The 27,002-nt window shown below is 40.7% G+C and overlaps 1 protein-coding gene across 12 annotated transcripts in view; it reads left to right on the top strand.

Annotated features, from left to right (window-relative positions):
• celf2 (cugbp, Elav-like family member 2) overlaps positions 1-27,002 on the top strand; it is a 177,274-nt gene that overhangs the window by 129,601 nt on the left and 20,671 nt on the right. For all 12 annotated transcript variants that reach the window (XM_079582932.1, XM_079582930.1, XM_079582931.1 and 9 more), the window contains 3 exons: positions 10,462-10,510; positions 14,481-14,615; positions 20,459-20,538. In XM_079582932.1, coding sequence (XP_079439058.1) covers positions 10,462-10,510; positions 14,481-14,615; positions 20,459-20,538 — 264 coding nt within the window. The remainder of the gene's footprint in view (positions 1-10,461; positions 10,511-14,480; positions 14,616-20,458; positions 20,539-27,002) is intronic.

Here is a 27,002-nt window from a genome sequence, read left to right as displayed (position 1 = left end):
AAGAATTTTAGAAATCTCGTACTTAATGAGGGTCGGACTGTTGGCATTGGAGCAGCGCGAGCTACACATCACGCAAGGGCTGAGTCTACAGTGAAGATCCCGCCCGTATGCCCTTTTTAGGGACATGCTTCGTCAGAGCTGGGGAGGGGGAGTCTGTAAATCCGCCATGACTTCCCCCACGACCGTAGTCATTATGGTAAATGGGGAGGAGTGAGCAGAAGCTGTCCATTTATATATATAGCCTATGACTAAAACACGACAAAAAAGATATCAAAAAGCCACAAAAAGAGACAATAACAAAAAAGTAACAAAGACATACGGAAAACACAACAAAAAGTTACTCGTTTTTCAGCTAATTATGTCAAAAGAAGACTACATCTGGACTAGCCAGGCCTTAGCCATCCATAAACTCCAATTATCATTTCCCTACATAACAGACCACTGGACCGCGTGGCTGCACTACATCGATTGAATTTCAACCTACCATTCAGTGAGTGGGGGAGCATTTGCAACAAGCATTTGCAACAAGCATTTGCTGGTTGTAGTTTGGCAATGGCGGCGGATACGAAAGTAAAGGAAGCTCTTCAATTCGTTCTGGCTCGGCTCCCAAATATCCAGAAATTAAAATTGAAGCTTTGCTCAAGGCTGTCCCCAAGAGTTAGGATAACTTGCTTCACTCACTCAGGCGCATTACATACATCACAACCAAACGCTAGTGATTGGGTTTATAAGGAGTTCACCGCTCCCACCAATCTGTTTTCAGATTGTGTCAATTGTGAAGATCCAGACCCTCTGCACGAAATGAGTACGAGGGTATGGTAAGACCAGGCTACAACTGGACCAAAACAAGACTAAAATTGAAGTTAGTAAAGGTTTTACTAAAACTGAACTTTTACACATTTCAGTGCATTGTTTGTTTTTGGCTGAGTTTGCAAAATATGTGTGGATCTCAGTCAGGAAAAAGACTTTAGTGATGTTGCGATATATTGTGGCTTTTTGCGTTCCGGATATCACATCAGCTAATATCCCGATACGATATTTTTGTTGCGATATATTGCGCAGCCCTAACGTACATCGAAAACCGCTGTTAATCCTGGCGCAGAAAGGCACTCCTCTGTGTATGCAAGCGCTTCAGAGTAACCGCGACAGTGATGATTTGTCAAAAGTGGGTGGAAAAGGATATTTTGATGCATGGTAAATCATCATCTCAATGGGCATTTCAACGCTGTCAAAATCCGAGTGCAAATAGTTTAGATAGAGTGAAGTGTTACCCACAAGCGATTATTCAATCTATAAACCACACTGTACGCAGATCTATCACTGCGAGTCAAGTACCACAGCACACACTTTTTCAAATGTAATAATTCTCTGGCGTAAACCTTTTTATCTGCAAACTGATACTTGAAGAGCGTGCACAAGAGCAAATTTGAGACCGTGGGTGATAAGCCATGAGCACAACCTAATGTTTGCAGTAATTTAATGTGTGTTTGTTTGTTCAGTTGCAAGCTGTCACACATATCACCTCTTCATCACTAAAGCTTTCCTTGCAGCTACTCAGTCTCACAGAAAAAAAAAGATGAGATAAGATGACTTCAAATAAACCAGAGATCACTACACGTATTACTTGGATATGCGGTGGTGGTCGCACAGCAAAAACAGCTGTGAATGTCAAGTGCTATGAACACCCAAGGACCCAGGAAGTAGTGGTAGTGGTGGTGCTAAGCTTTCAACAGCGGAAATATAGCAATGTAGCTTATTAAACGTATCATGTACTAAGCAGTGTGTCATCAAACATTCATGTGTTATAGCCTGGAGGATATTATGCAACACTCTGAAAGGTTAGACCTCGAACAAGTGCTGGATAAAAAGGTTGAATGGAGACCAGTAGACAGCTCACTTGAGTGTTGTTAAGGTTTGTTGTGTGACTGCAAATTCTTTTTGTCTTCTCATATGGGTCAGCCATAATATTATGACCACCTGCAAATGATATTATTGTTGACTCTTCTGGGACTTCTCTCTTCCATTAGTATAGATTGTTGAATTGTACCACATCATCTTTAAAGGGGCTAGATGCAAGTTAGCCATTTTATACTCACTACTGCCACCTCAGGTCATGCGTGTAACTGCAGCTTCTACATAAAGCTCGTGCATGACGGCACTTCGGACCCGATTTAGCACCTTTTGAGGGACAGTGCAGGATTTTAGTGGCAGTTGTGTTGAACAGGTCTGAGCTCATTCTACACATTAGGACATTGTTGGAACATGTAGGGGGAGGAAAATACATAATTTTGACATTTTTAAACTCTGTATAGTCCCTTTAAGGTAATGAGGTTTTCTTTGTTGTGCATGTGTCCATGTTGAATAGCACTGTATGGTCTACTCTAGACTATTGGACTTTCCGATTGGTTCGGTCTAAAACTTCAGATGTAAATCATCTGAAGTTTGGTTTGATCAAAAAAAGTGCTCTTTGATATGAGAAGAAGAGGTGATCTTGGTTCGAATTAAGGTCTGAAAGCTGCAGCTTGTTGGTGTCCAGTAGCTTTGTTTTTGCAGCACACACACATAAGAATGTACACACAAATGGATTCTCACAGCACTGTCATTACAGTGGCTCATTATCGAAATCAATTAAATTAAAAGCTATAATTGCTTTAGTAAAACCTAAATGCTATTGCAAACACTAGCGAAGGACAGCAAACATCATTAATGCATACACTCTGTGTGTATTATTTAACTGAAGAAATATTAATCACACGTTTCAAATTAACTCCCCTAACCCCTCTTTTCTCTCTGAGTTGGTGGCAATGCTTAAGCATATTGATTCAACAGCACGAGAGGGGAAGAGAAAAAGCATGCAAGCTAACTATGTTAAACACTTAGCGTAGTCACCACAGAGACAAGATGCAGCATAGCTAATGCCAAATCCCTCAATCATTCCGCACACACCCTCACGCTGGGTTAATTGTTTACCAAGCTAAATGAAGTGGGGATAATGTAGGCTAACTGTGCACTAAGCAGCCCTAAGACAAGGGATATTGTAAAGGACAATTTGATTTATACTCATTTGTTTGCCCAAAGAAAAGAGAGGGAGTCAAGTCAAACTTCATTTGTATCAAGGTGTTTGTTGAAAGTGATGCGAGGAGGCAGAGGAGGGAACGCTGTTTGCCATGTGTCAAGTATGTGTGCAGACTTAATTTAATTGTCACAAGTGTAGATGTGCAGAGGGTGAATTACACTTGAACTCCCGCCTGAAGGAAATAGACTTTGAAAAGTCTGGTTCTAACTTTGATACTTAAGTAATGACCTCGAGGCCAATAGTTGCTGGGTCATCTAGTCATCTTTATACCTGGAAACATGGGATACAAATATGTCCTCCACTATAAATACTCACTACATATATTAATTAACCCTGATTTGAAAACTTTATTATATATAGCAATGCTTTTAGAATAAGCCATTATACATGCATGAGACAGCCATATTATTGCTTATTTGTCCAAAGAAAAGGTCTTGGCCAGATCTCTTTCCTTAATTTCTATATATTGTGTGACGCTTTGGTTGAGTGCTGTCGTTTTGGCAACAGTCTAGAGGTCGTTTGTCAGTTTGTGTGTGCTTTGTTCACTAATATTGAATTTCCACTGTGAGGCCATCTGTCTGACTTTGACCCAGTAGCTCACCGTCATACTTCGAGACTGGAAGGAGGAGTCCAGACTGAGACAGGAGACAGCACTCCCCTGTATTTGGCACAGTCCCCGGTCATGTGCCTGGCTCCTGCCTTGAAGATGCCAATTGCTGCCAAAGACGACACACATTCACCAATACGTTTCTACATAGCACTAAGATCTATGGCTGTTGTTACTTCTGCAGTGTTTCATTATTGATGATGCGGGTACCCTCTTGCTAATACTTTAAATATTAGTCCGGTTCACTATGTTTAGATTTCCACTGTTTTTCAGGGATTTTCATGGAGAGTATGAAAACTATATATTTTTGAAACCTTATGGTATAAGCAATGAGGAAAACAATGTTTCCATTTGCCCTAATTGCACCATTTTTCCACTAGAGTAAATGGGGAGTTCTGGTCATCGCTACGGTAACTCCATGAAACATATGACAAGGGTTTCATTGACTTTGGAACGGCCAAATGGAATTTTCAGCCAAATTTTGTACATTTCCGTCAAACTATGTTTTTTACTAGCTATATAAATGTTATTATTGCACCTTTTTATTACATATCAGAGCAAATGGAAACATTGTTTTTCTGATTGCTTTTTTAATAAAGTTTTCAAAAATGTATAGTTTTGATAAAAATCTGGTGAAATTACACAGTGAACCAGACTCTATGTGTCTATGTAATCCGAAACTGTGGTGAATTTGTCCCAATGTTAATGGACTAATACACGGTGCCTTTACACGAATCATCTTTTTTTCCAAATAGACAAAAAAATAATCTAGATTTAAGATCCAGACATTCATATATTGCCAATATATGGCAATATATGAATGTCTAGATCTTAATTAATCTTAATTCTAGATTATTTTTTTTGTCTATTTGGAAAAAATAAATAAAACAAACAAAAACATGGCAATATAATATTGCCATGTTATTGTTCGTTTTATTTATCTTTTATTCCATTGCAATATGTCAACTGTGTCTTCCATATAGTAACACCATATCTTCCTTGAATTGAGTCAGTCTGCTGGCTCTGGGACAAGAGGACCTCTGACCTTCTCAGCAGCAGGGCAGGCCTACAGACCCAAGCATGTGAGGGGAGTGTAAGGGGTATAATGTTAACCTGCAGGAGCAGCAGTTACCATTTGGGACGTGTAGTATTTCCTGAACTGTGTGCACCAGGAGGGACTGTTTAATGGGCATAGGAGGGAGTGGGGCCCTTGCACATATAGCCTGAATGCCAGCCGGGTCACTGGGCCGGCTTTCTTTTTATGACCCGGAGGATAGTAACGGGGTGACCATTTTAAAAAGCAAGCTTTGCCTTACTCAGCCATGTACAGTACATACAGTACATGAAAAAAAAAACCTCAATTATCTGTACTACATACTTTAATGCATTTTCCCTCGAGCAAGAAAGCTGTGGATCATGGTTAGATGATCCGCATAACAAGGCAAGAACAACTATGGGGGTCATTCATCAAGTCAGGTACTAAATAGCAAGTGCAAGCTCATATATGAATTATGCTGTTTTGTGGGCATGTTTCACCCAGTTTACCATTTTAAATTGCCTGTAGTACAGTTTAACGGCCCCAGACTGACACTTTACCTGTTTGCTGATGAAAAAGAAGAATGATCTTTGTTTAAAAGCCGCCTCACGAGTTAATAGGGCTCTGGAACCTCCATAAATCTAAATGGATTATGGCATGTGATTATGGCTTCAATATTGCTCATTATGTGCGCTTATAGCTGCAGACAGTATTTTGTTAAACGGAGACGCGCCAGCAGCAACTCATCATTAGCTTCTGGAGTGGTGACTTTTACTCTGCACATTAATATGGAAATGAAGTGTTAATCGATTTTTTTTTCAGAGGTGTGTATTTATCTTGTATTTTACAGGAGAGCAAATAATTCAGTCAGTCAAAGTACCAGTCATTCAAGTACTCTGGAAATTATTAAAAACAGATTGTGCCACTTTATTTTCAAGTGTTTTGATAACAAGCACATAATAAGCTGGCGACGGGACTCTGCACCGAACTTAGGAAATAATCATCAGACATCCGTCATTTACATTTTTATTTGAGTAATTGTATAGCAGCTCACAAAAGAACACATTGTTTTGTTTTTTTTGGACTCATTTATTTTAGCTTCCAGTGGCTCATGAGGACCTCTTCAATTACAAGGATCGGTAAATTAATAATCCATGTAAACACACGGAGAGACAAAATTACATATGCCGTGACAAAAGGGGAAATTAAGTGCGCTAGGATTTATATGCATTTAAACAAAGCTTTTCCTGTCCTGTTATTTACCATAGGCTTTTTTTCATTATTTTAACAACCTGTCAAGTTTGCAGTAATATCAAATTCACAACTTCAGTTTCAGATTTCTATTTGTCATTAGTTCTTAACTTATATTTTGTTTATAAAGCAGTGTTGCTTTGATGTAAGGCGACCTTGAGTGTGTTGTTTCAGAAAGGCGCCTAACAAATAAATGTACTATTGATGATATGGTATTTATTTACCACAAGATGTCAATGGCTGCTACAACAAAGGATATTACCAATGATACAGACATGGCCATATGAATTTCTAACGCTCATTTGAAATGGTAAGAAGCAGTTGTTTTGGAAGTTCAATGAATTTTGTCATCTCTTGCCACACTCGCGATGTGGCAAGAGATGTTCAAATCTGTGTGTGTGTGTGTGTGTGTGTTCTTGTACTTACAACATTGTGAGGACCAGTTTTTAGCCAACAGAGTGAGGACATTTTTGAAAAGTGAGGACAATTGGGTTTAGATTAGGGTTAGGGTTAGGATTGATGTTAGGGTAATGCGTTACGTCTACGAGTGTCCTCACTGAGATAGAAGTACAAGATTGAGTGTGTGTGTGTGTGTGTGTACGAAACAATAGCAGACGCTGTAGAGAATAGCCTCCTAAATAGTAGAAAGGAGAGATAATAACATATATTTATGGAGACATCCGGGAATAGGGTGTATAAATGCAAGATGTTCATAAAACAGATGTCAGTGTGAAATAAAAGCTTGGAGAAATGGGATGAGACCCTGGATAGTAGTTATTTACCTTCATAGACAAGTAAAAATAAGCGCATAAACCATTTTAGCAACACTACCAAAATACTGAATGGATTTAATGACTCGTTGGATCACTATTCCAGCTAATTGATCTCAATGAACACATCTTGTTAAATAGGTGGTAGATAATATTGAACATGAAAGCTCAAAGAATAGACATATGTATGGCAGGTTGGAAGGATTTATATCATATGTTAATTATATGTTTAAAATGTTAAAATACAGTGCCTCTCGAAAGTATTCATACACCTTGAACTTTTGCACATTTTGTCACATTTACAACCCTAAACAAGATTTTATTTTGATTTTTTTTTTACTGAAAGTTCAAACACAAGTAACAGACAACTGTGAAGTGAAAGCAAAATGATACATGATTCTGTTATTTCTCAAGAAATAGAAAAGTGAAAAGTGGGGCGTGCATAAGTATTCATACAGCCTGAATGAATACTTTGTGGAACCCCCTTTTGCTGCAATAACAGCAGTACGTCTTTTGGGGTTTGACTCTACAAGACTTGCACATGTAGAGACTGACATTTTAGCCCATTCCTTTTTACAAAACATTTGGCTCCATCCATCTTCCCAACCATTCTTACAATCTCCCCAGTCCCCGCTGAGGAAAAGCAGCCCCACAGCATGATGCTCCCCCCCCCCATATTTGACACTGAGGATGGTGCACTCAGGACGATGAGCAGTGTTAGGTTTGCTCCATACATAACGTTTTGCATTTGGGCCACAAAGTTCAATTTTTGTCTCATCTGACCAAAGCTCCTTCTTCCACATGGAGCTGTGTCCTCCATATGACTTCTACTTCAAACAGGATTTCTTATGGCCTCCTTTCAATAATGGCTTTCTTCTTGCCACTCATCCATGAAGGCCAGATATGTGTAGATACGACTTATAGTTGTCCCATGTACAGATTCCCCCATTTTGTATAACTTAATGCTGATTTAAACTTCTCCATAACTTTATCCCTGACCTCTCTGGTGTGCTCCTTGACCTTCATCATGTTTAGTGACCAATACACTCACTCTGACCACAGCTCTGAGGCCCTCACAGAACAGCTGCAATTATACTGAGAGTAGATTACACACAGGTGGCCTCTATTTAATGGTTAGGCCAAGGTGTCAACATTCTGCAGTCATTAGGAATGTTATAAAGATAATTTAATGCACTCAGAAAATGCTGTATGAATACTTATGCACGCCCCACTTTTCACTTTTCTATTTTTTGAAAAATAACGGAACCATGTATTATTTTGCTTTCACTTCACAGTTGTCTGTTACTTGTGTGTGAACGTTCAGTAAAAAAAATCAAAACAAAATCTTTATGTTTAGGGTTGTAAACATGACAAAATGTGCAAAAGTTCAAGGTGTATGAATACTTTCGAGAGGCACTGTAGATAGGGTTGACGGGTTATCACAAACAGAGGAACCTGGCAAACAGGTCAAAGCCGAGTCTTGCTGCTCAGTATGGCCTTCGTTTTTCATTAATCGCCACCCAATTGTATTTAGCTTTTGTGTTCATGTACAGATACATGTTTGGGGCTAAATGCCAGCACAGCATCCTCCCGGCTGCACACATGGCTCTACGCGGCGATGTTTTTTCTCTCTTTGTGCCTTTTACGAGGCTGAGCGCGGCGAGGACTTAGTAGTTTTGTCGGGTTCCTGCTGAGTGCATAATGAATGGCAGAATGTGGCTGTGGGCCTGCCAGGCGAAAGGAAACAGCGCAGTGGAATTTCGGGATTGCAAAAGGAGAGTCATGCTTTGTGGGTCTCGGCGGGGGCTTACTCAGATCAAACATGTCGACAGAGCCGGAGCCCGTGGGGTGCAGGGGCAGACAGACCTGAGGTGGAGATGCCTCGAAAGGAGACTGTTTTTTTTTTTTTTTTTACCTGTGCGAAGTTGCTGCTGTTGCATGTGTACACCCGAGTGTGTGGGAGAGCTCTTTGTACACAACTCAACAGCTTTTGGCTGCGTTTTTCAAGCATGAGTGACGGCAACACTGTACATGCTGTCATGGCTTTTGTTTAGTGTTTCATTTATTCTTTTGCCTTTGGACGACAGCCTTTGAAAGGGATTAACTAGAAGTGACTTTATGGGACTTCCAGGTTTTGCTTTGACAGGACTTTGTGTTATTGATGTGGATTAAGACCCCACACACACAAACACACCTCATCCCTGCATCCGTCTTTGTGTTTGTGAGTGACACTAACTATTACCTACATGCTTGCCAACTGTCTTTATCTATCCCTTACTTACTCATATTATTCACAATAAATGTAGTACCCATAAAGGATGCTGCAAATAGCACTGTTGGATAGATAATGAAATATAATCAAATCAAGCAGTTAATGTTAAAGATAAAGTAACTGATCCTATGAGTAGAGAAGGCCTGAGGCACTGTTGTAATTCATTTTAGAATTCAGCAGTTTGTAGTCAGAGAATTTTGTCAGCAATAATCATTGCTGATTTAAATAATTATAATATTCATCATTCATCTCTGTCAGTATGGAATACTGTTAAAACTATTTTTATCTTTTAAACTAAATAATCTAAATCATCTTATTAGAAAAACATGTATCGGCAGAATAATAGATGCATGTGTACTGCAAAAAGCAATGAGAACTTACACTCCACCACATACTGCCCCCCTCAGGTCATTGTGTGAAGTGCTCCTCAGACAGACTGTCTGGGACCAGTCTCGGGGAAGAGTCAGGATGATAAGAACCAGTGCAAGAGGGAGAGGGCAAGGATAAAGGTGTGAGATAGAATTGGGAGATCAAAGCCTTCTGTCACAGCGTGACTGAGCCCAGGGGCATTATGGGTAAGACAGGGTACATCCACACTCACACGGACACATGCTGCCGCCTGGTATTTGACTCAGAGTTTGATTGATACTGGGCTAGATTTGGAGAATCACTGTCATTCGACTCTGTGCAGATCAAACAGCCACATAATCTCCCATAAAGGAACGAGAGAGAAAAAGAGAGAATTAATGGGGACAGAGGAGAAAGTTAAGTTTGAGACTCAGAAAGGTGACATACACTTCCCAGCTGTCATTAAAGCATCTATTTTGGTACAAAGTGTGTGCTGTGTGAAGACAAGTGGGAACTGTGCTTTCTCATTTTACTATTTTTATTCGTCAAATAATGGGCCTCACTTACTAAATTAAACAGGGGAGAAAATGAGCACTATTACCATAGTTTTAACTTGATTTTGGGAGGGGTGGCCCTAGAAGCATTTCTTACAAGTGATCATTTGTCATAGCACATGTGTGGCGTAAATGCATATGGTATGACTAATCTTTGAGAGGCGACTCACCGCTCCCTCTGCTCATCACTGTTCCTCTCCGGTCACATCCAGCTCGGGTCCTGTGGCACCTTTGCAATGAGGATATTATGTTTTATTCCAGCTACCGATACGAGCACCTACAATATGGTCGGGCCGCAGAAGCTGTCTTGTATCTAACTTCTTTGTTTTAATCCCTCACATGTTCCAAAATCTTTCCAAAAGAGCAAATGTGTGATCTGATCTCTGTCTGAGTTGTTTAGTCTTTGTTCATACTAGTGTTATATTATCAATTGTGGAAACTTGTCAGTGGTCTTTGAGACTCATGACATTTTAAAAGATTTTCAAATCCTCTAATGTAATGAGTTCTGTCTCTGCATCTTTTAATGCTCCCTCTCTTTGTCTTTCAGATGCACCACCCTATCCAGATGAAACCCGCAGACAGTGAGAAGTCAAATGGTAAATACCGTCGAAAGACATATGGCATTTCTGAATTGGCCCGGTAATGGCTACAGTATTTCCATATCCTGTGTGTTTGATCGCTATGATTGGCGAAAAGCACCCAGAGACCAGACCAAAAAAAAATGCTGACATATATTTTTTATGTGTTATGAATTATTAAGGTGCCTCCGAAGGGGTCAGAGCAAGTTGAATCATTTGCCCTTATAGTGAACCAGCCTCTATTCCCCATGGCAGCTCGCTTAATATAAACATGCTGTAGCTGCCTGAGGAATACAGTTAACACGTATAGGCTCTGCTTTATGTCCCGGAGTCACCTTTTCTCACAGACCCTTCCGTTAAAAGGAACCGTGCGACAACAAGATGTACATTAGAAACATTTATTGAGCTGGATGAGACACAGGGGGAGCGATGGGATGAACAGTGAATTATGGCTTTTTCTCTGCTGCTCGCCCGGCAGAGACACCCCCCTTTGAGCCAAACGGAGAACACAGAAGGAGGATGTTCACAAACCTCTATAGACGTATCACTGTTGACTGCTCCACTTTGCTTAAAGTGCTATGACACAGAGACACAATTTCTGCTAAAACATAGTTAGCACGATTATATTTAAGTAAATATTGTACCCAGCTTTCTTTAGTTTGGCCATTTTTGTGATGTTTATAGTTTCACTGCCTTATTGGACACTGACAGGAAGTGACTTAGAAGAAGGTTAATAATTTTAAACTGGCTCCGCTTCCGAATCCTAGCAGACTGGCAAATATGTGAGAAAAAAACCTCTTAAATACAACAATCAATCTTTATGAAACTCAACGGAGAGTTACATACTTATTTCTCATTAGCCAAAAATGTCGCACCTACTGCTAAAAAAATACTATTTACTGTTCTGCTAAACTCGGATGTAGCGATTTTGGTAAATATTACTTTTATAGCAGTAGGTACAGCATTTTTGGCTAATGGGCCTGAAGTATGTTCAGTAACACTCGGTTGAGTTTCAGAAATAATGATTGTGGTATTGAAGAGTTTTTTGTAGTTTCTCGCACATCTGCCGGTATATGCGGTCCCAGGTGTAAAGCTGTGACATCACCAGTTAACAAACATAGATACAGATATAGATGATACAGACGTCAGCACGTCATAGAAGGGGCATGGCCTTGCCGAGAGGAAAGGAAGTATGTTTTAGGAAACACCATTTTTCACTCTTTTTAGCCATTTTCTGGTGGAACATAAATTTATTTATCACACACAGAGTCAAGTCTAAATTGGGTCCATATGGATGTTTTGTCACAGCAGATTGTTCAGCAGACGCAATAAAAATGTCCGTCGTAGCTAGCGCTAGCTAGCATTAGCATGTAGCATGATGTCGGCATTCTCCGTTATTTATGTCTTTATGGGCTGTTGAACCACTTTGCTCCTCCACATGTCTTTGCATCTTTATTTAGTAGAAACTATATTCATAATTCAGCATTTGTTAAAGTAATTTTTGAATAACTAGAGAAAGTTCAGATTTTTCTCCAAATTGTTTTCCCCCTCAACTGCTTCAAAACATGATCATATATGGGCGATTCCGGAGATGCCGTCTGTATCTGGACAGGAAATGAATCAAACTGCTCTGGAATGTTACCTTCTTCTATGTCACTTACTGTCAGTAGCTTAAAAATTCAAATAAAAATTCATTAAAATTGCTGCTTCACTGAAATAAAAATCATTTTCAACTGATGTTATCTTTCTACATACGTTATATTTTTAAAAACATGTGTCATATGCACTTTAACACAATGTATATGCTTGATATATGTATTCCATATTTTGGGGTTTTGGATATATACAGTATTAGCTGGCAACGGTTAGGAGTGTGAGTAAGTCATTTAACACTTCTGTCAAAACTTAGATAATCAGTGCTGCAGATAATGCAATGGAAAACTCTAGTACGACTGAAAGCTTACAGAAAATGAAAGCCAATCAACGCACAAACCTTTGTTGTTTTTAATAATAAAAATGCTATCACCCTGTCCATTGTAAGAATGTCGTACAGCTGAGGCAGTCAAGTTTATAAAACCAATCTTTGCCCTCGTGAAATACTGTGAAATATGAGTTTATAAGACCTAAATGTGGAGGTAACGATGCTAGAACTTAATAAAACAGCCTCAGCTTGCTGCCAAAATTGTGAAATATAGAGACGAGCATACGTAACATATCCATCCACTTAATGGTAATGACCTTTAATATACTCCGTATTACAGCAGCTGTAACAATGACAAATGGTCGCCCATAGCTTTATTAGTTTAGTCCGTGGAGGAGATGAGAGGCAGAGGCACGAGCTCGGAGATGTACAGTTTAACTCTCAAATAACTATATTGGCAAATGCCGTTCCCTTTTTGGCTGTCTCCTAATGTGCAAAAAGTCAGTGTGATTCCAATTTAGTTCCAGATTTTCCTAGAGTGCTGCGCTGACTCCAGATCACCCCACAGCCAGCTTCATGTGTCTTATCAGCCACACTGCCTGCCTGCCTGCCTGCCTGCGCCGCTCCTCCTAAAAACACTGACAGTCAATTGTAACCATATCTGCTCTCTCTCTCTCTCTTCCCTCTTCCTATTGACGCTGAGTAAATTAATTACATTGCTGTTAGACTTGTGGTAATCTTCCTCTGGAGTGATGTACACACTCACAAGTACACGTTATGTACAAAGGAGTTAAAGCCCCTTTCCAAAGCACACTTATCACAGCAGTGGATCCTGACTTTTTTTTGTGTGTGTCTATTTTCTTTTTTAATACACAAACAGTTCAAACGGCAAAATAAACATGTGTGCTATTGATTTCCCAGAGTGCAACAGACCGCTTATCTCTTTCGCCTCGCGGTAAGAACTGACAGTTTCCTCATTAAATCGGAATTGGATTAGCATTACATTGAATGCATTGGGAACTTATAAATGCTCTCTCATTGTTTGAGGTAGGATTTCTCCGAGGTATATGTTACACGCGCGCTTCTCACCGTTTTAGTGGGAGAGAGCGCTTTCCTGAACGTTGCACTTGTGCACGGCTGGAATTGTGACGGAAAAACGCCGTAAAATAGCAAGAGAGAGAGATGGGGTTGGTGTGAGAGGACAAGCTGCACCGTCTCACTGCGCAGTCGTGTTGAAGTGATAATGAGACGCTGATCACAGATGGCGTGATGAAATACACGAGCTCTGTCTGTCTCCGCTCTCTACACAACACTTTTGTTATTCTCGCACTTCTCTCTCATTTCATGGTTGCTTTATGATATTGTTTTTTTTTTGTCAATATCCATCTATTTTTGCTTGTACGTTTTCCCTTATTATTTTTCTGGCCCTCACACTAAACATACAGTTTGAAGCAGAATAGATATGATTACAGTGTTGATGTTCTTTGCATTTGGTCACTGCTGCTGAGTCTTAAAGCAGTACTTAGTAATGTGTTGACCTGAATAAATCCTGTTCGTAGTGCCTCTGGGGGTAATACAAGTGTTGATGGGATGATTGGGGGGGTCTTTCATCTCCCCCTGGCGTCTCTGGTCAGAAAACCACACTTGCAGCTTTCCTGCACCGGGTCGGAGGCCCCAATGCACACTAATGGAATCACGAAGAAGAAGATAGCAGGATAACTTAGACAGTATTTACAGCCAAGTTGGAGTGAAAAAAAATATCTCCATTGTGTAATTGGATGTACAACATCCCTCTCTCCCTTTGTCTTTTCTGTCAGCGTAGTATTTACTCTCACGGACAATTAATGAGCAAAAAACGCTACATGCTACTACACCTGCAGCGGCGCTTATGGCCTCTAGTGGCATGAGTTACTTAGTACTGCTTTAATGCTCAATAGGTGTTTCTTCGGAGACTGAACAAATAAACTGGGCCTGAATGATAACTCTCGTCTCCTGGAGCTTTTGACTTGAATAATGACTTAAACAAACCATATTTTTTGCCTTAACTACTTGTTCATCTCCCCGCAGCCGTTGAAGACAGGAAGTTGTTTATCGGAATGGTGTCAAAGAAGTGCAATGAGAATGACATCCGGGTCATGTTCTCCGCGTTTGGACAGATCGAGGAGTGCCGAATCCTCCGAGGCCCCGACGGACTGAGCAGAGGTGTGTGTCGTCCCACTGCACTTATGTCCACAATATTATCTTTCACACGGCCACCCGCTGCACAGCTGATTCATTGTGACACAGACTGTACTTCAGAGGGTTCCAGGAAGCATGGGCCGTGGGGAGAACTCACCATCGGTGTCTCCAACCTTTGTTTCCGTGCGAAGCTGCTTTTATAAAGTGAACCGTGGGATATTGAACAGTCAGTAGCCACAAAGACATTTCAAAACAAAGAAAGAATATGTCACTTATAGGAACAGGCCACCGTTTTTCCATACTGAGATATGTTCTTGCCTGAGCTTAGACAGGTTGATGTGTAACTGTTTTTTGTGCGCGCACTCAGTCATGCAAATGTTGTTAGCATTTAGTCGCTCCCAGCAAAGGTATAGCTCCAAACTGGGTTGACTTAGAAGCTACCAAGCTGCTCCACGTTTTCCCTATTTAAATACAGTTACGTGAAACTTTACAAGATCCTAGTCTAGTTACACAAAATGAAACATGTCGATTTTCTAAGCGGATAAAAAGGGGCACTATATTGTGAGGCGTAATAACACCTGGAGTACCTTGACATCCATCTTGTAATATCATCAAAGTAACCCTTTTTATTAATTAGTTGCACAATTTTCTAAGCGGATAAAAAGGGGCACTATATCGTAAGGCTTAATGACACCTAAGAAGCACTTCAACATTGGCGCAGTAGTTTCTTCTCTCTTAAATTCTGAAGATATTACTGCGCGGGCGTCGCAGTCGCTTAGAAAATCGACATGTTGAATTTTGTGTAACTATACTTGAATTTTGTATCTACTCAAGTAACCGTATTTAAAAAGGGAAAACGTGGAAGAGCTTGGTCACTGCTAACATCATCCCCATTTGACCCCATAAAGGAGAGGCTAAATGCTAACAACAGTTAGAGAATTAACAATGGTGTTCGAGAGGATAGATGAAAAATAGGCAGCAGTCTGGATGTCTTATACAGGAGAGGTTTATTTACCATCTGTGCCGGACCCGGAGACATGAACTCGAGACATTGTGCTGGTCCTACCATTCAAGTCTGTCTATGCGTCCACAGAAAAGGGATAAATACCTTCTCAGAGCATCATACTGATACGCAAGCAAACATTCAGTGGCTGAGAGTTTGAGCACCACAGTCAAGGCTATGACAGAGATAGTACGACTGTACAGCTTGACCCAGTATGATAAATAGCGATTTAATGTTTTCCTCAACAACATCTTTGGTCTTTTTGTGTGACTGAGCGCATGCATAAAGACCAGAAAGGTACACATCAACTTGTCTAAGCTCAGGTAAGAACATAATCTCAGGATGGGAAAACGGTGGCCTGTTCCTTTAATACCGTAATGATAAGTCAAGTATTTTGGCGGCAGGCGCAGTGGTTGGACTCTTGCCTCATAGCAAGAGAGGTCTTTCTGTTTTGCATGTTTTTTGTGCCCCCACCAATCCTTAAAAAAACATTGTTCTCCGGAACGAGCGTTTGTGAATCTCAGTGGGACATTCCTGGTTAAATTAACTAAATAAATCAAAGTAATCAAAAAAATATATATATATCTATGAGATGGATGATTGTGTGGCTGGGAAGCTGCAAATAAATTGTCCCTTGGTGATAAATAAAGTTTTCTGAATCTGAATCTGAACTAGTCAAGCTTATGTAGAAGTGTAGAAAGCCTTTGGGCTACAGTATACTGGTAAATGGGTAGAGAAAGCCATGCGCAGCTCCGGAGTTACAGGTTGGAGACCCCTAAGCTGATGAAAATACTGTACAACATACTGTACTTTTTTTTTAAAGTACGTACACGGTTATACATTTACATAAAATTCACATGTTATCTTTATCACTCTATGGGGCAGTCCATCATCACAAACACACTGAATCAGTGCTGCACCTGGAGGCTGCTGTGGCTATATGATTATTCGCCTTTAGCTTTCTCTCTATATCCCTCTCTTTGTTTTGTTTCCTTCCCTTCTCACCCTGTCCCCATCACCCTTTGCATCCTATGCCCTTCTGACTTCCATTTGACACTCTGACATTATACAGTTCCAGTTTAGCATCACACGAGGCTCCATTTCGTCTACATTTGCGTAACATTTGCGTAATAATATAGTAAGTAGTAGTAATATATATACATATATTTTTATTTTTTTTAGATCTGATTTGTATGTGCTTATCTTTGATTATGATATTGATTAGGTCCCTCAAATTAATGTGCTTTACCGTTAATATTAGTATAAGTGCATGTCAATCTGGGCCTTATTCTTATTAATTGTCAGGTCAATAGCATTCATAGTGTTTTCAGGTTTTGTTTTGTTTTTTCTGGCTACTGCTGTACAAGACACAACAACAAGAGAAAAGATTTCCAAGGAAATTTCCCATGAATTTATAAATATCTAGCTGGCCATGGTCGTTAGAGAGACCCATTACCCATCTCTTTCTCACTGCCATGCCTTCCACGTTTTTTAAACCATTGCTCTCACTGCTGCCCCGCCCTTGCCCCTGCCCCTCCCCCATGTGGTTTTCTATGTGCTGAGGAAATGGAGGGATGGCTCCTGAACCCAACTTCTGACCCGCACCATTCCTCCTCCTCCTCTGGCTGTCATACAAGCTGTTGTTGTGCATCCGTCCTGTTGCTTCTTGGCTGTCACATGTTCTGAGTGTTTCTATAGTTACACTGATGTAAAACTCCCTTCTCTCCTCCTTTCTCTCTCAAAGGTAGAAGCGAGGCTTTTGCCACATGACCACAAACTCAAACTCCCGTGCTCCGTTGCGCTGTTCTATATATCCGCACATGGGCTGTCCTAGAATCCACTCTCACATCAATTTGTCCTCTTTTTCCTAGACATATCCTCCCCTGTTCTCTTTCTCCAGCCCATTCCAACTTTCCTCTTTTGTCCTCATGAATATTTCAGATGTGATGGCCAAATCCTAGCTCATGTAGAACTTAAACGAACCACCAAGCAGCCAGTGCACGTCAAAGGGAAAATTCCTGTTTAGATTTGGCGAGTAAACACACAGCGCTAAATAAGTAGGTCTTTTAGGATTCCTATTTGAAAGTCCCAGAGGCTCGCAGTCCCACCTAGCGTTACTGCTGAGCGCCTTTAATTCACGGTATCAATCAGAAGTGCATTCGCCCATCCAGCTATTAATAAAATATGGATCACACCACCAGTGGATGGCAGGGCCTTGGGAGCTACCCTAGTTTCATTAAAGGACTGTTTGGTTCTCCGCTGACGACAGAATGCGGCCCATGAGGTATTTTTAGCGCTCAAGCCATGTCCCATGTCTCATGAAAAATAAGACATTCAACAAGCTTGATTTAATTCAGTATAACTTGGCTTTTATTTTTACCACAATTAAGCAATAAAATGAAGATGATGTATTGATAGTTTCAAAACAGTCAGTTCAACGGACTGACTAATAGTTATGCTATTGGTGAACTTCATATAAATAGATTCTGGCTGGGAGGGTAACCCAAATAGAGGCTCATTTCTGAGATGGTCCAGTTCTGAGCAGGACAACCTTGCGAAACAAGGTGAATGACAGATTGATGAAGCTAAAAACAGCACTTCCATTCAAGTAGATAAGAGTGTGACCCACTTCTGAGGATCCAATCCATATCAGCCCAAATGCAAGAGGCTGGGTCACTGAAATAGATAGGTTTCTTCCTTTTAAGTCGTCCCCTTTGAGAAGGAAAGAGATTTTCATGTTTTATTTACTGTCCACTCCCAAAATGTTGTACTTTTAAAATAAATTAAATATACTGTAAGTTGTGATTAGTAAAGGTTGCTCCAAAAAATTGCAGACACAAATTGCCACAATTTAATTGAGTAACAGTTCCGTCATTAGAACAATTAAAGCATACTCTAAATTATCAATAAAACCTTACTCTTTTAAAAGTAAAGTTTGCTTTGAAAAGAGTAAGGTTTCATTAATGACTACAAAAACAGTAGCCCCCTAAAATACCTGAGCCCTTATTGGACCTGCTGTTATGGTCCGGGCTTTTTTCAGAGACATGACATGACATATACGATACATTGTGGCCATTATAATCAGTAAAAAGGCTGAGGCCTCACTGTTCTTCAGACCGGCAGGTGAAGAAGGAAGTCATGGAGATTCTGCTTTAGACAGAACTTTACACATGTGCTGTAAATTATGAAACTAAAGTAAGTAGTGAATAAATTAAACATGAAATGGAAATTATTAAACACTGATGTAGGGTCATGTGTGTCCCAGTTCCTCTGAGTCATGGTGGGTCATGGTGGACCATGACAGATGTGGACAGGACTGTGATAGATCTACTTTTACTGTGCAGTCAACAGTAACTAAAGTAATTGGTGTCAAAGAAATTAACCTCATAAGCTTCTGTAACATGGGCCTGTCCACATCTGTTCTGCTGCACCATGACTCAGAGGAACTGGGACACACATGACCCTACATCAGTGTTTAATAATTTCCATTTCATGTTTAATTTGTTCACTACTTACTTAAGTTTCAGAATTTATAGCACATGTGTCTAAAGCCTTCCTCACCTGTCGGTCTGAAGAACAGTGAGGCCTCAGCCTTTTTACTGAATATAATGGCCACTATGTATCGTATATGTCATGTTACTGTCACTCATGGTTTCTGACAGAAGTTTAACTCTGAAAAAAGCCCGGACCATAACAGCAGGTCCTGTAAGGGCTCAGGTATTTTTCTGATATAGCACATACCTCAATAAAGTCCATTGTAAATATTCAAGGCCAAAATCAGACAATTCAACATAAATTCCCTACAGCATGATTGGATTTTACACGGAAATGTAATACATCAGAAAATATTAGAAGCCAATGCCGCAAAGAAGACAGAAGACATCACTTCTGTTGGTTCTTCCCCCTGTCATATCACCAGGCAGACTCTCTGATCACCCCAGATTGCCTTTGTGAAGCTACCACTTTGCCAGCCAAACCTGAACACGCTGCATGTGTCTATGAGCATTTGTCTAATCGGTTTAGGCCTGGCTGCTCTAACGTAGCTTGTGAGTTTGTTAGCATATTATTAGCCCAGGGGGTTGTTGAAGCACTCCTCGCATTATCGCCTCTAATCACTCCCTCAACAGCCGTACAATCTTACATCACGCCCAACAACAACCCATAACGCGCCATAAAAACTACCTCCGCCATCTTGATTGGTTCAAATCACTGTCAAACGAGGGCAACCAATCTGACCGATGGTAGTCTACTCTTCTTCCGTCTGACTTAATTAGATTTTTTTTTTTCATCTGATTTCCATCTTCCCCCTAACCCCGTAGATATTTGTCTCCAAACACCCCCCTATCCGTTGGCACAATGCTTTTTATCTCAAGCAGAAAAAAGAGGGCACCCAATCAGGCTCACTATACAAGCTCAAATGAATTTGAATCGCTTACATGCAAATTGCAAACTGATTTACAATGTTGCATTATTGAATATTTGAATTCAGGTGTAACTAATTCTCCCAGTGTGATGGCGCAAAGCAAGACCTTTTTGAGGGAGGCATAATCCCCCCAGTCCTGATTGCTAAAACTGCTTGTGTGATCTTTGTCTTGTGATGGCTGTTGGCGGGTGGGGTCAAGGGTCAAGTTCATGGGACGGCATTGTGTGATTGTCATGACACTGTGTTGTTTCTGCAACGACTGACAATACTGTTGTCCTGTACCAATCTGTTTTAAGTTTTTTTGTTTAATTTATAACAAAAATGTGTCCAACCCTTTTGTCTTGTTTTTGTTCTTTCTCGTCTTCCCCCCCTCCTCTCCCCACCCCTCTGCCTTCCCCCCTCTTCTCTCCACTGTCCCTCCATACCCCCTCCCTATTACAGGTTGTGCATTTGTCACATTTTCGACGAGAGCTATGGCACAGAATGCAATCAAAGCCATGCATCAGTCTCAGACTATGGAGGTACAGTAAACGCTCGTCCTTCAAATCTTTTGTCTTCACTGTCTCTCTTTTCTGCCACGTCATATTCTTGCAAGTAACAAAGTAAAGCCCTCCCTGACAACCATCATGAAATTGTATGAAAAATCCACCTCAACCACTGTTTCTTCTAAAATGAAATAGGCTGGCCTTGACTTACTCTCACAGTGTCAAGCGGCACCAGATCAACAGCTTTCAAGAGTTTATCCGGTTTCTCAAAGCCTTGTTCATTTTTATTACCTCGAGTAGTTTAAGGTGTAGTCAACATCACCTCGCTTGTAAACAATTTTATTTTTATCAGATTTGAAAAGAAAATATCAGAATGGGATGGGAAATGTATTCTTTCTTTATTTTTTTTCATTTCAGATAGTTCTCTTTCATTGTCAGTCGTGGTCAGCTTAATAGCAACTAGGGAGGCACCGATACCACTCAAATGCAGTAAATACTTTGCTCACTAATATTTGCCTGAGTAACTTTTTCAATAGGCCTAAATTATGCTTTAAAGCAGTACTAAGTAACTCATGCCCCTATAGGCCACAAGCGCCACAGCAGGTGTCGTAGCATGTTGTGTTTTTTTCTCATTAATTGTCCGTTACAGTAAATACTACGCTGACAGAAAAGACAAAGGGAGAGAGGGATATTGTACATCCAATTACACCATGGAGATAATTTTTTTCACTTAAACTTGGCTGTAAATACTGTTTAAGTGGTGCTAGCCCACAGTTAGCTTTGCCCGCTAGCCTGTTAGCTTCTTCTTCGTGATTCTATTAGTGTGTATTGGTGACTCCGGGTTGGAGCAGGGAAAGTGTGGTTTTCTGGGCATCATCACCCAATCGCACATTAGTATTACCCCCTGAGGGACTATGAAAAGGATTTATTAAGGTAAACAAGTTACTTAGTACTGCTTTAAGAGACGTTTTTATCAGAGTTAGACTTTGGAAGTAATGCTATCATAGAGAATGTTAAAATGTATAATGAGTGTCGTGGCTTTATGTTGTGATTTGTTTCTTGGGCCTCTATTTCTTTCCCAATTAAGTTTGCATTTATTGCTTTGCTGAGTCAAAACACTTATTATGAGACAAAAGATTGACTTGTTTTCTTAAAATTTTTACGTACCATCCTTCCTGCTAAACATCTTGAGTTACCCTGTAACAAATGGTACGCCCCTGTGGGAGGTCCTTCACCATTAGGAAGGGAGAAAGAGCGCTTCGGCAGACGTGTGTGTGCATGTGGGTTTTGTGGTGATTTGTTACATTATTCTCTGTTCAGTTATGTGTTATATTTTATCTGTACAAGCAGTTGATTTTCCACATGTAGCGGAAACAGCGTTTTTGTTAAAGCTGCCTGGCAAGAGACTTCTTTTTGTTGAGTCTACCCATTTTGACCACTCGAGGCCAGCTTCCGCACATTGCCTACTCTCTTGATTCTGCCATCTTTACGTGTGCTCCATGAACTTAACTTAACTTGCCAAGACACCATTTTGTTTATTTTGTGCTCCAGTAGCACCAAAACGGTGCTCAATATTGATGTGTTATATCTCCTTTTAAAGCTATTTTGTACTCTAAAGTCTCTGGATGTGTTTTACAGATACATTTAGCATTACCTAGCTGACCCTGCTCCTCAATGCAGAATTCAGCTTCGACAGAAAGTGGACTCTATGTCTATGTCAGCTGGACCTTTGTTGACAAAGACTGTAAACATTTCGAAAATCATCCAATTTTCTTCGTGAGGGCCAAAGATGTGTTGTCCCATTAGACGGCAGAGTGGCCGGTGATGCAGGTGTAAAGCACAATCACGTTGCAAACATTTTTTTAACTTTATTGCATTTTCATCCTTATACACTCTCCAGCTTGTTGTAGTCAGTTCACACATGTCAAGTGGTATTCGGTTCTGGTAGTGGGAAGTACAAGCATGTTGAATTGGGCCGATATATGGTGCATCCCTAAATAGCAATATTACTGTTGTTGCTCTAAAGATATGGATTTATACAGATCACTGACACACACCAGTTAATACAAATATGCTCTATTGCCAGCATATTAATGTGATTCCGTAATGGTGTCCATGTCATACCATCACTCTCTCAATCGAGAGTTGTTAAAGAAGTCAAATGACGTTGTTTTGGTGAAAGACTGTGTTATGCATAAATAAATGTCCCCCCACACTTTGTTCCATGCTTTCACTGCCTGGACATACATTTACCGGACAAAGTTTAGCCAACTTTCCGGAAACTATGACAGGAGATGAGTACCTTTGACAGAACAGGCTGGAATGGGCAGGTGTTACAGACCTCATCAGAGCTACAGCGACCCCCGCGCCGCCATAATGGGGGCGCCGCTCCAGCTCCTTTGTGCGCGGCACGTTTTGGGGGCACTCCTGTCAGTATTGGCGGAGTTGGTGACAGGGCAGGGTGACAAGACTGTGATTGGGAAAGAGAATTACATGCTGTACAACAAATGCCACTCTGACGACTTGTGCGAGAGAGAGAGACAAAAAGTTGTAATAGCAGGCTGTGTAGGGAGGAAGACAAGTGGTGTTCACCTTGTAGCCCTCTCATTAGAGATGATCATGATAATCAGGGCCTATACTGATGCGCTCTGGCATGTGGAGAACAGAGTCCCCGCCCACAATACGCCTCTGAATGTCAGTGCTTATACAGACTGGCTGGTTTCTCTGTGTCACAGGAATATCTTCTAGTTTATGTCTAGTTTTTGCTCGAGAACCATCAATGTCAAAACACTTCAACAAAGTGTCTGCAAAAAGCGATTTCCAGCGCATTACATCTGGCAACATGTCGCCTTCGCTTTACAAAAATGGACAGTGGAATGAAGAATCCTAAAACAAAATATGTAGATACAGGATAACGGACTATTAAAAGGTTTGTTTTATTGCACCAAACCCGTAGCTTGCAGGGATTCTCACGAAGCAATAAAAAAATAAAGTCATGGAACTTCAGCAAAACAGTGCAAATCAGATCATTGTTGTGTACATATCTCACTGCTAATACCAGTGAGAGCTTATTTCTTTGACCAGACAGAGCAGCACCTTGTCTCTCCTGACTAGAAGTAGTGACACTCTCCCCCTGACAGTGTTGGTATTAAGCTCGAATTATCCTCGCTCAGAGCTCTGTTCTGCCACAATGGGCTTGGTAAACACTTGCAGAGCTCCTCGCTTTTATCCTGCATTTAGGTGAAAGGGAAAAAAAAAAACTTAAACCATAACACAGCAATATTGCACCGGACAATGGCAAAATACCTTCATTTCCATTTGAAAACAAGCTGTTTCTAGCTCCGGGCAGACCTAAATTGCCGCATCCGTTTGTTAATGTTCCTCAGTTTTGCAATTTAAAAGTAATTACTTCAGGTCCGAAAGAGGGAATGAGGTCTGGTAAATAGAGTTTGGTTATTGTCTCGGTTCTATTGCACCCCACTGTCTCAGATAAAACAAGATTGTGTATGTGCGCGGGGGTGCACGTTTGTGTGTTTCGGTAGCAGCACGTCCGCACTGCATGTCACGAGGAGAAAAGGAGGCAGACCCGCCGCCGCTCTATTCGCTGATGGCCCTGTCACTGTCATATCCATTCTCATTATGGTGTGACATTCAGGTACACTCGGGCACACGGCGGACGCAAAAACACACATGCCCCCCCCTGAATGTCACGCCGTAATGAAAGTGGATATCAGCTCGACAGGTAACTCACGCTGAAACCTCTAAAGACACAGCAGCCCAGACGAGTTGGCCGGGCTTGCTTGTGTTGCGTTTGTGTTGTGTTTGCAGCGATAATGTGCCGCGTGATATTCATTGTGTCTAGTCTAAAGACTCATTTAGTGCCCCTTTCACCACACCTGACGCTAGCACGTAACGAATGTACCGAGGTCCCCCCCAATGAGGTGGTGCAGAAAAGTAAGTAGAGTTAGTGAGATGGTGTTATAGCAAACAACCCACAAGTCAGCTGTAAATGCCGTATTGTCCGGACTGTAAGTCGCACCAGCCAAAAAATGCGTAATGAAGAAGAAAAAGACAAATATAAGTCGCAGCTGTCAAAAAATGCATAACAAGGAAGAAAAAGACATACATAAGTTGCTCCGGAGTATAAGTCGCACCAGCCAAAAAATGCATAACAAAGAAGATAAAACATATATAAGTCGCTCCGGAGTCGCAACAGCCAAAACATGCATAACAAAGAAGATAAAGACAAATATAAGTTGCTCCGGAGTATAAGTCGCAGCTGTCAAAAAACGCATAACAATGAAGAAAAAGACATTCGCTCCGGAGTATAAGTCGCACCAGACAAAAAATGCATAACAAAGAAGACAAAACATATATAAGTTGCTCCGGAGTCGCAACAGCCAAAAAATGCATAACAATGAAGAAAAAGACATATATAAGTCGCTCCGGAGTATAAGTCGCACTAGCCTTGGCAACTGCCTGGGCACAGAGGCGTAACTGCACCTTTGACAAGCCTCTCTCGGCAGCACGTTCAAGCTCTCATTTGCGAACTCGTTCCTGGCTGTGGCCATGTAGCTTTTAGCCGGCGATTACCTTTTTTTGTTTTCTCCATTGCAGTCCCTCACAAGTTTGGTGCTCACTCCACACTTTTTTTTCTGCTGTTCGGTTACCGTTTTTTTTTACATTTTCAGTGGTACAGGAGTAGCAGATACTGATGCACAAGCCCAGAGCGCCCTCTAGCAGCTGTCAGTGTGAAAATAACAAACATGTGAAATTATATATTTTAATATATAAGTCGCACCTGAGTATAAGTCGCACCCTCAGCCAAACTATGGGAAAACAAGTGCGACTTATAGGACGGAAAATATGGTACGCTTTACACCAAGGGAGAAATCGCTAAACAAATTCATTATTCTGTATTTATTATATCAAATACAGCTCCAGTTATTACAGAAGTTGTTTATTGTGTTGAAATAAATGACACATAAATTGTCAGTCTTGGCATGAAAACAAGCCTTTTTTTTACATGCCTTTATCGGTACTTGTTGAAGCAGCCAGTAAGTAATGGATGTAATAATGTGTGATGTGTGAGTAGTGGCTGATATAAATTTTCTTCGTATAGCCTCCATTCTTCATGTCAGTACTGGCATACGTTGTTTCCGTTCACTGCACTTTCACTTAGTCCTTACATTTCAGTACTTGCAGTGTGTTGTATTTAATGTATTTTAATCACTTGCTTGGGAACGCTTTTGAGCATTTCTAGTTAGCTAAGCAGAACAGTGTTAAAGACCCAGCGTTGGGGAAGTAAATCAAATCCTTTGTGTCGCTGTCTGTTCCCAATTGATTTGGCATACAGATCTGTAATAAAAACATTTCATGCATTTAACAACGGTGCCATTCAGCCTCCAATTAGTGCTGGGAGATGACACACATTGACATTTAAAGCTATGCGAGCAGTAAGCAAGTGAGATAACAGGGTCACAGAGCAGAAACTCTCCTGAAAGCTACGGGAGATTGATTTTCAAGGTATAAGTGTGTGTGCGTGTGTGTGTGTAGATGTGTGTGTGTAGATGTGTGTCTGAGGCATTTTAGTGAAGGATGGGAAGTGATGTGTAATGTTCCCTTCACGGTTGTCTCAGACAGTTGTGTTTTAGGCTCTGCGGTTGTGTGCTTTAGCTCAGTGAACTCTTGGTTGAGTTGAGCAAGGCGGAAGAACCAAAACTTTTCAACTTCTTTTTGATGGTGATTTATGCAGGGGTGCACTTTCGATCAGCAATCACATTACCCACACCTTATGTATTTGACATATTATAATGACCAGAGGTGCAAATTACCGCGCTGTGTCTTTTCGATAACCGGCAACATCAGACAGCCATCTCGGCATGTACAGTAATATGCAAAATAACAGGTTAGTGCCAGTGGTGGAAATAAAAAAAATCTGCCAAGGCTTGTTTTTTTGGGGTAATTTTTGTAGATGTTTTCAATGGCTATATCTATGTAAGTAAGTCAATCCACTGAGCTACAGCTAATTTAAATCAAAATTGTTTTTATTAATCATGTTCTGTACATAAGTAAAATCGAGAATTCCGCCTGATCATTCTCCTGCCTTGTCTCTAAGGAGCCCCATATTCAGAGCAAATCAGATGCTTTTTTATTTATATATTTACTTTTTCACAACATGACGTGTAATTTCACCCACTGGCAGGCCTTTTCAGAGCTCCCAGCAGAACCAAATACCTCGAAACATTAGCGAGTCTGTCAAATTATTTTTTTTAACAAGACAACAAAGACCTCAGTTTAGAGAAACATGAGGAGAGCCACGAGATAATTGCTCGCAGGGAACCTAACTCTTTGACTCTGGTTAATTTGACTAAAGCTCATTTGACTCACATCTTTATAAAATTAGTCAGATTATAAATGAGGAGCAGTGGTTAAAAAAGTTGTGTGTGTCTGTGCCTCTCAGCTGCTGTGCATATGACATGTGTCCCTCTGATTCGCTT

Source organism: Gobius niger (assembly GCF_951799975.1).
Source record: "Gobius niger genome assembly, chromosome: 2".
Taxonomy (NCBI): Eukaryota; Metazoa; Chordata; class Actinopteri; order Gobiiformes; family Gobiidae; genus Gobius; species Gobius niger.
The sequence above is the reverse complement of the archived record's forward strand: the minus strand, read 5'-3'. Positions and strand labels throughout refer to the sequence as shown.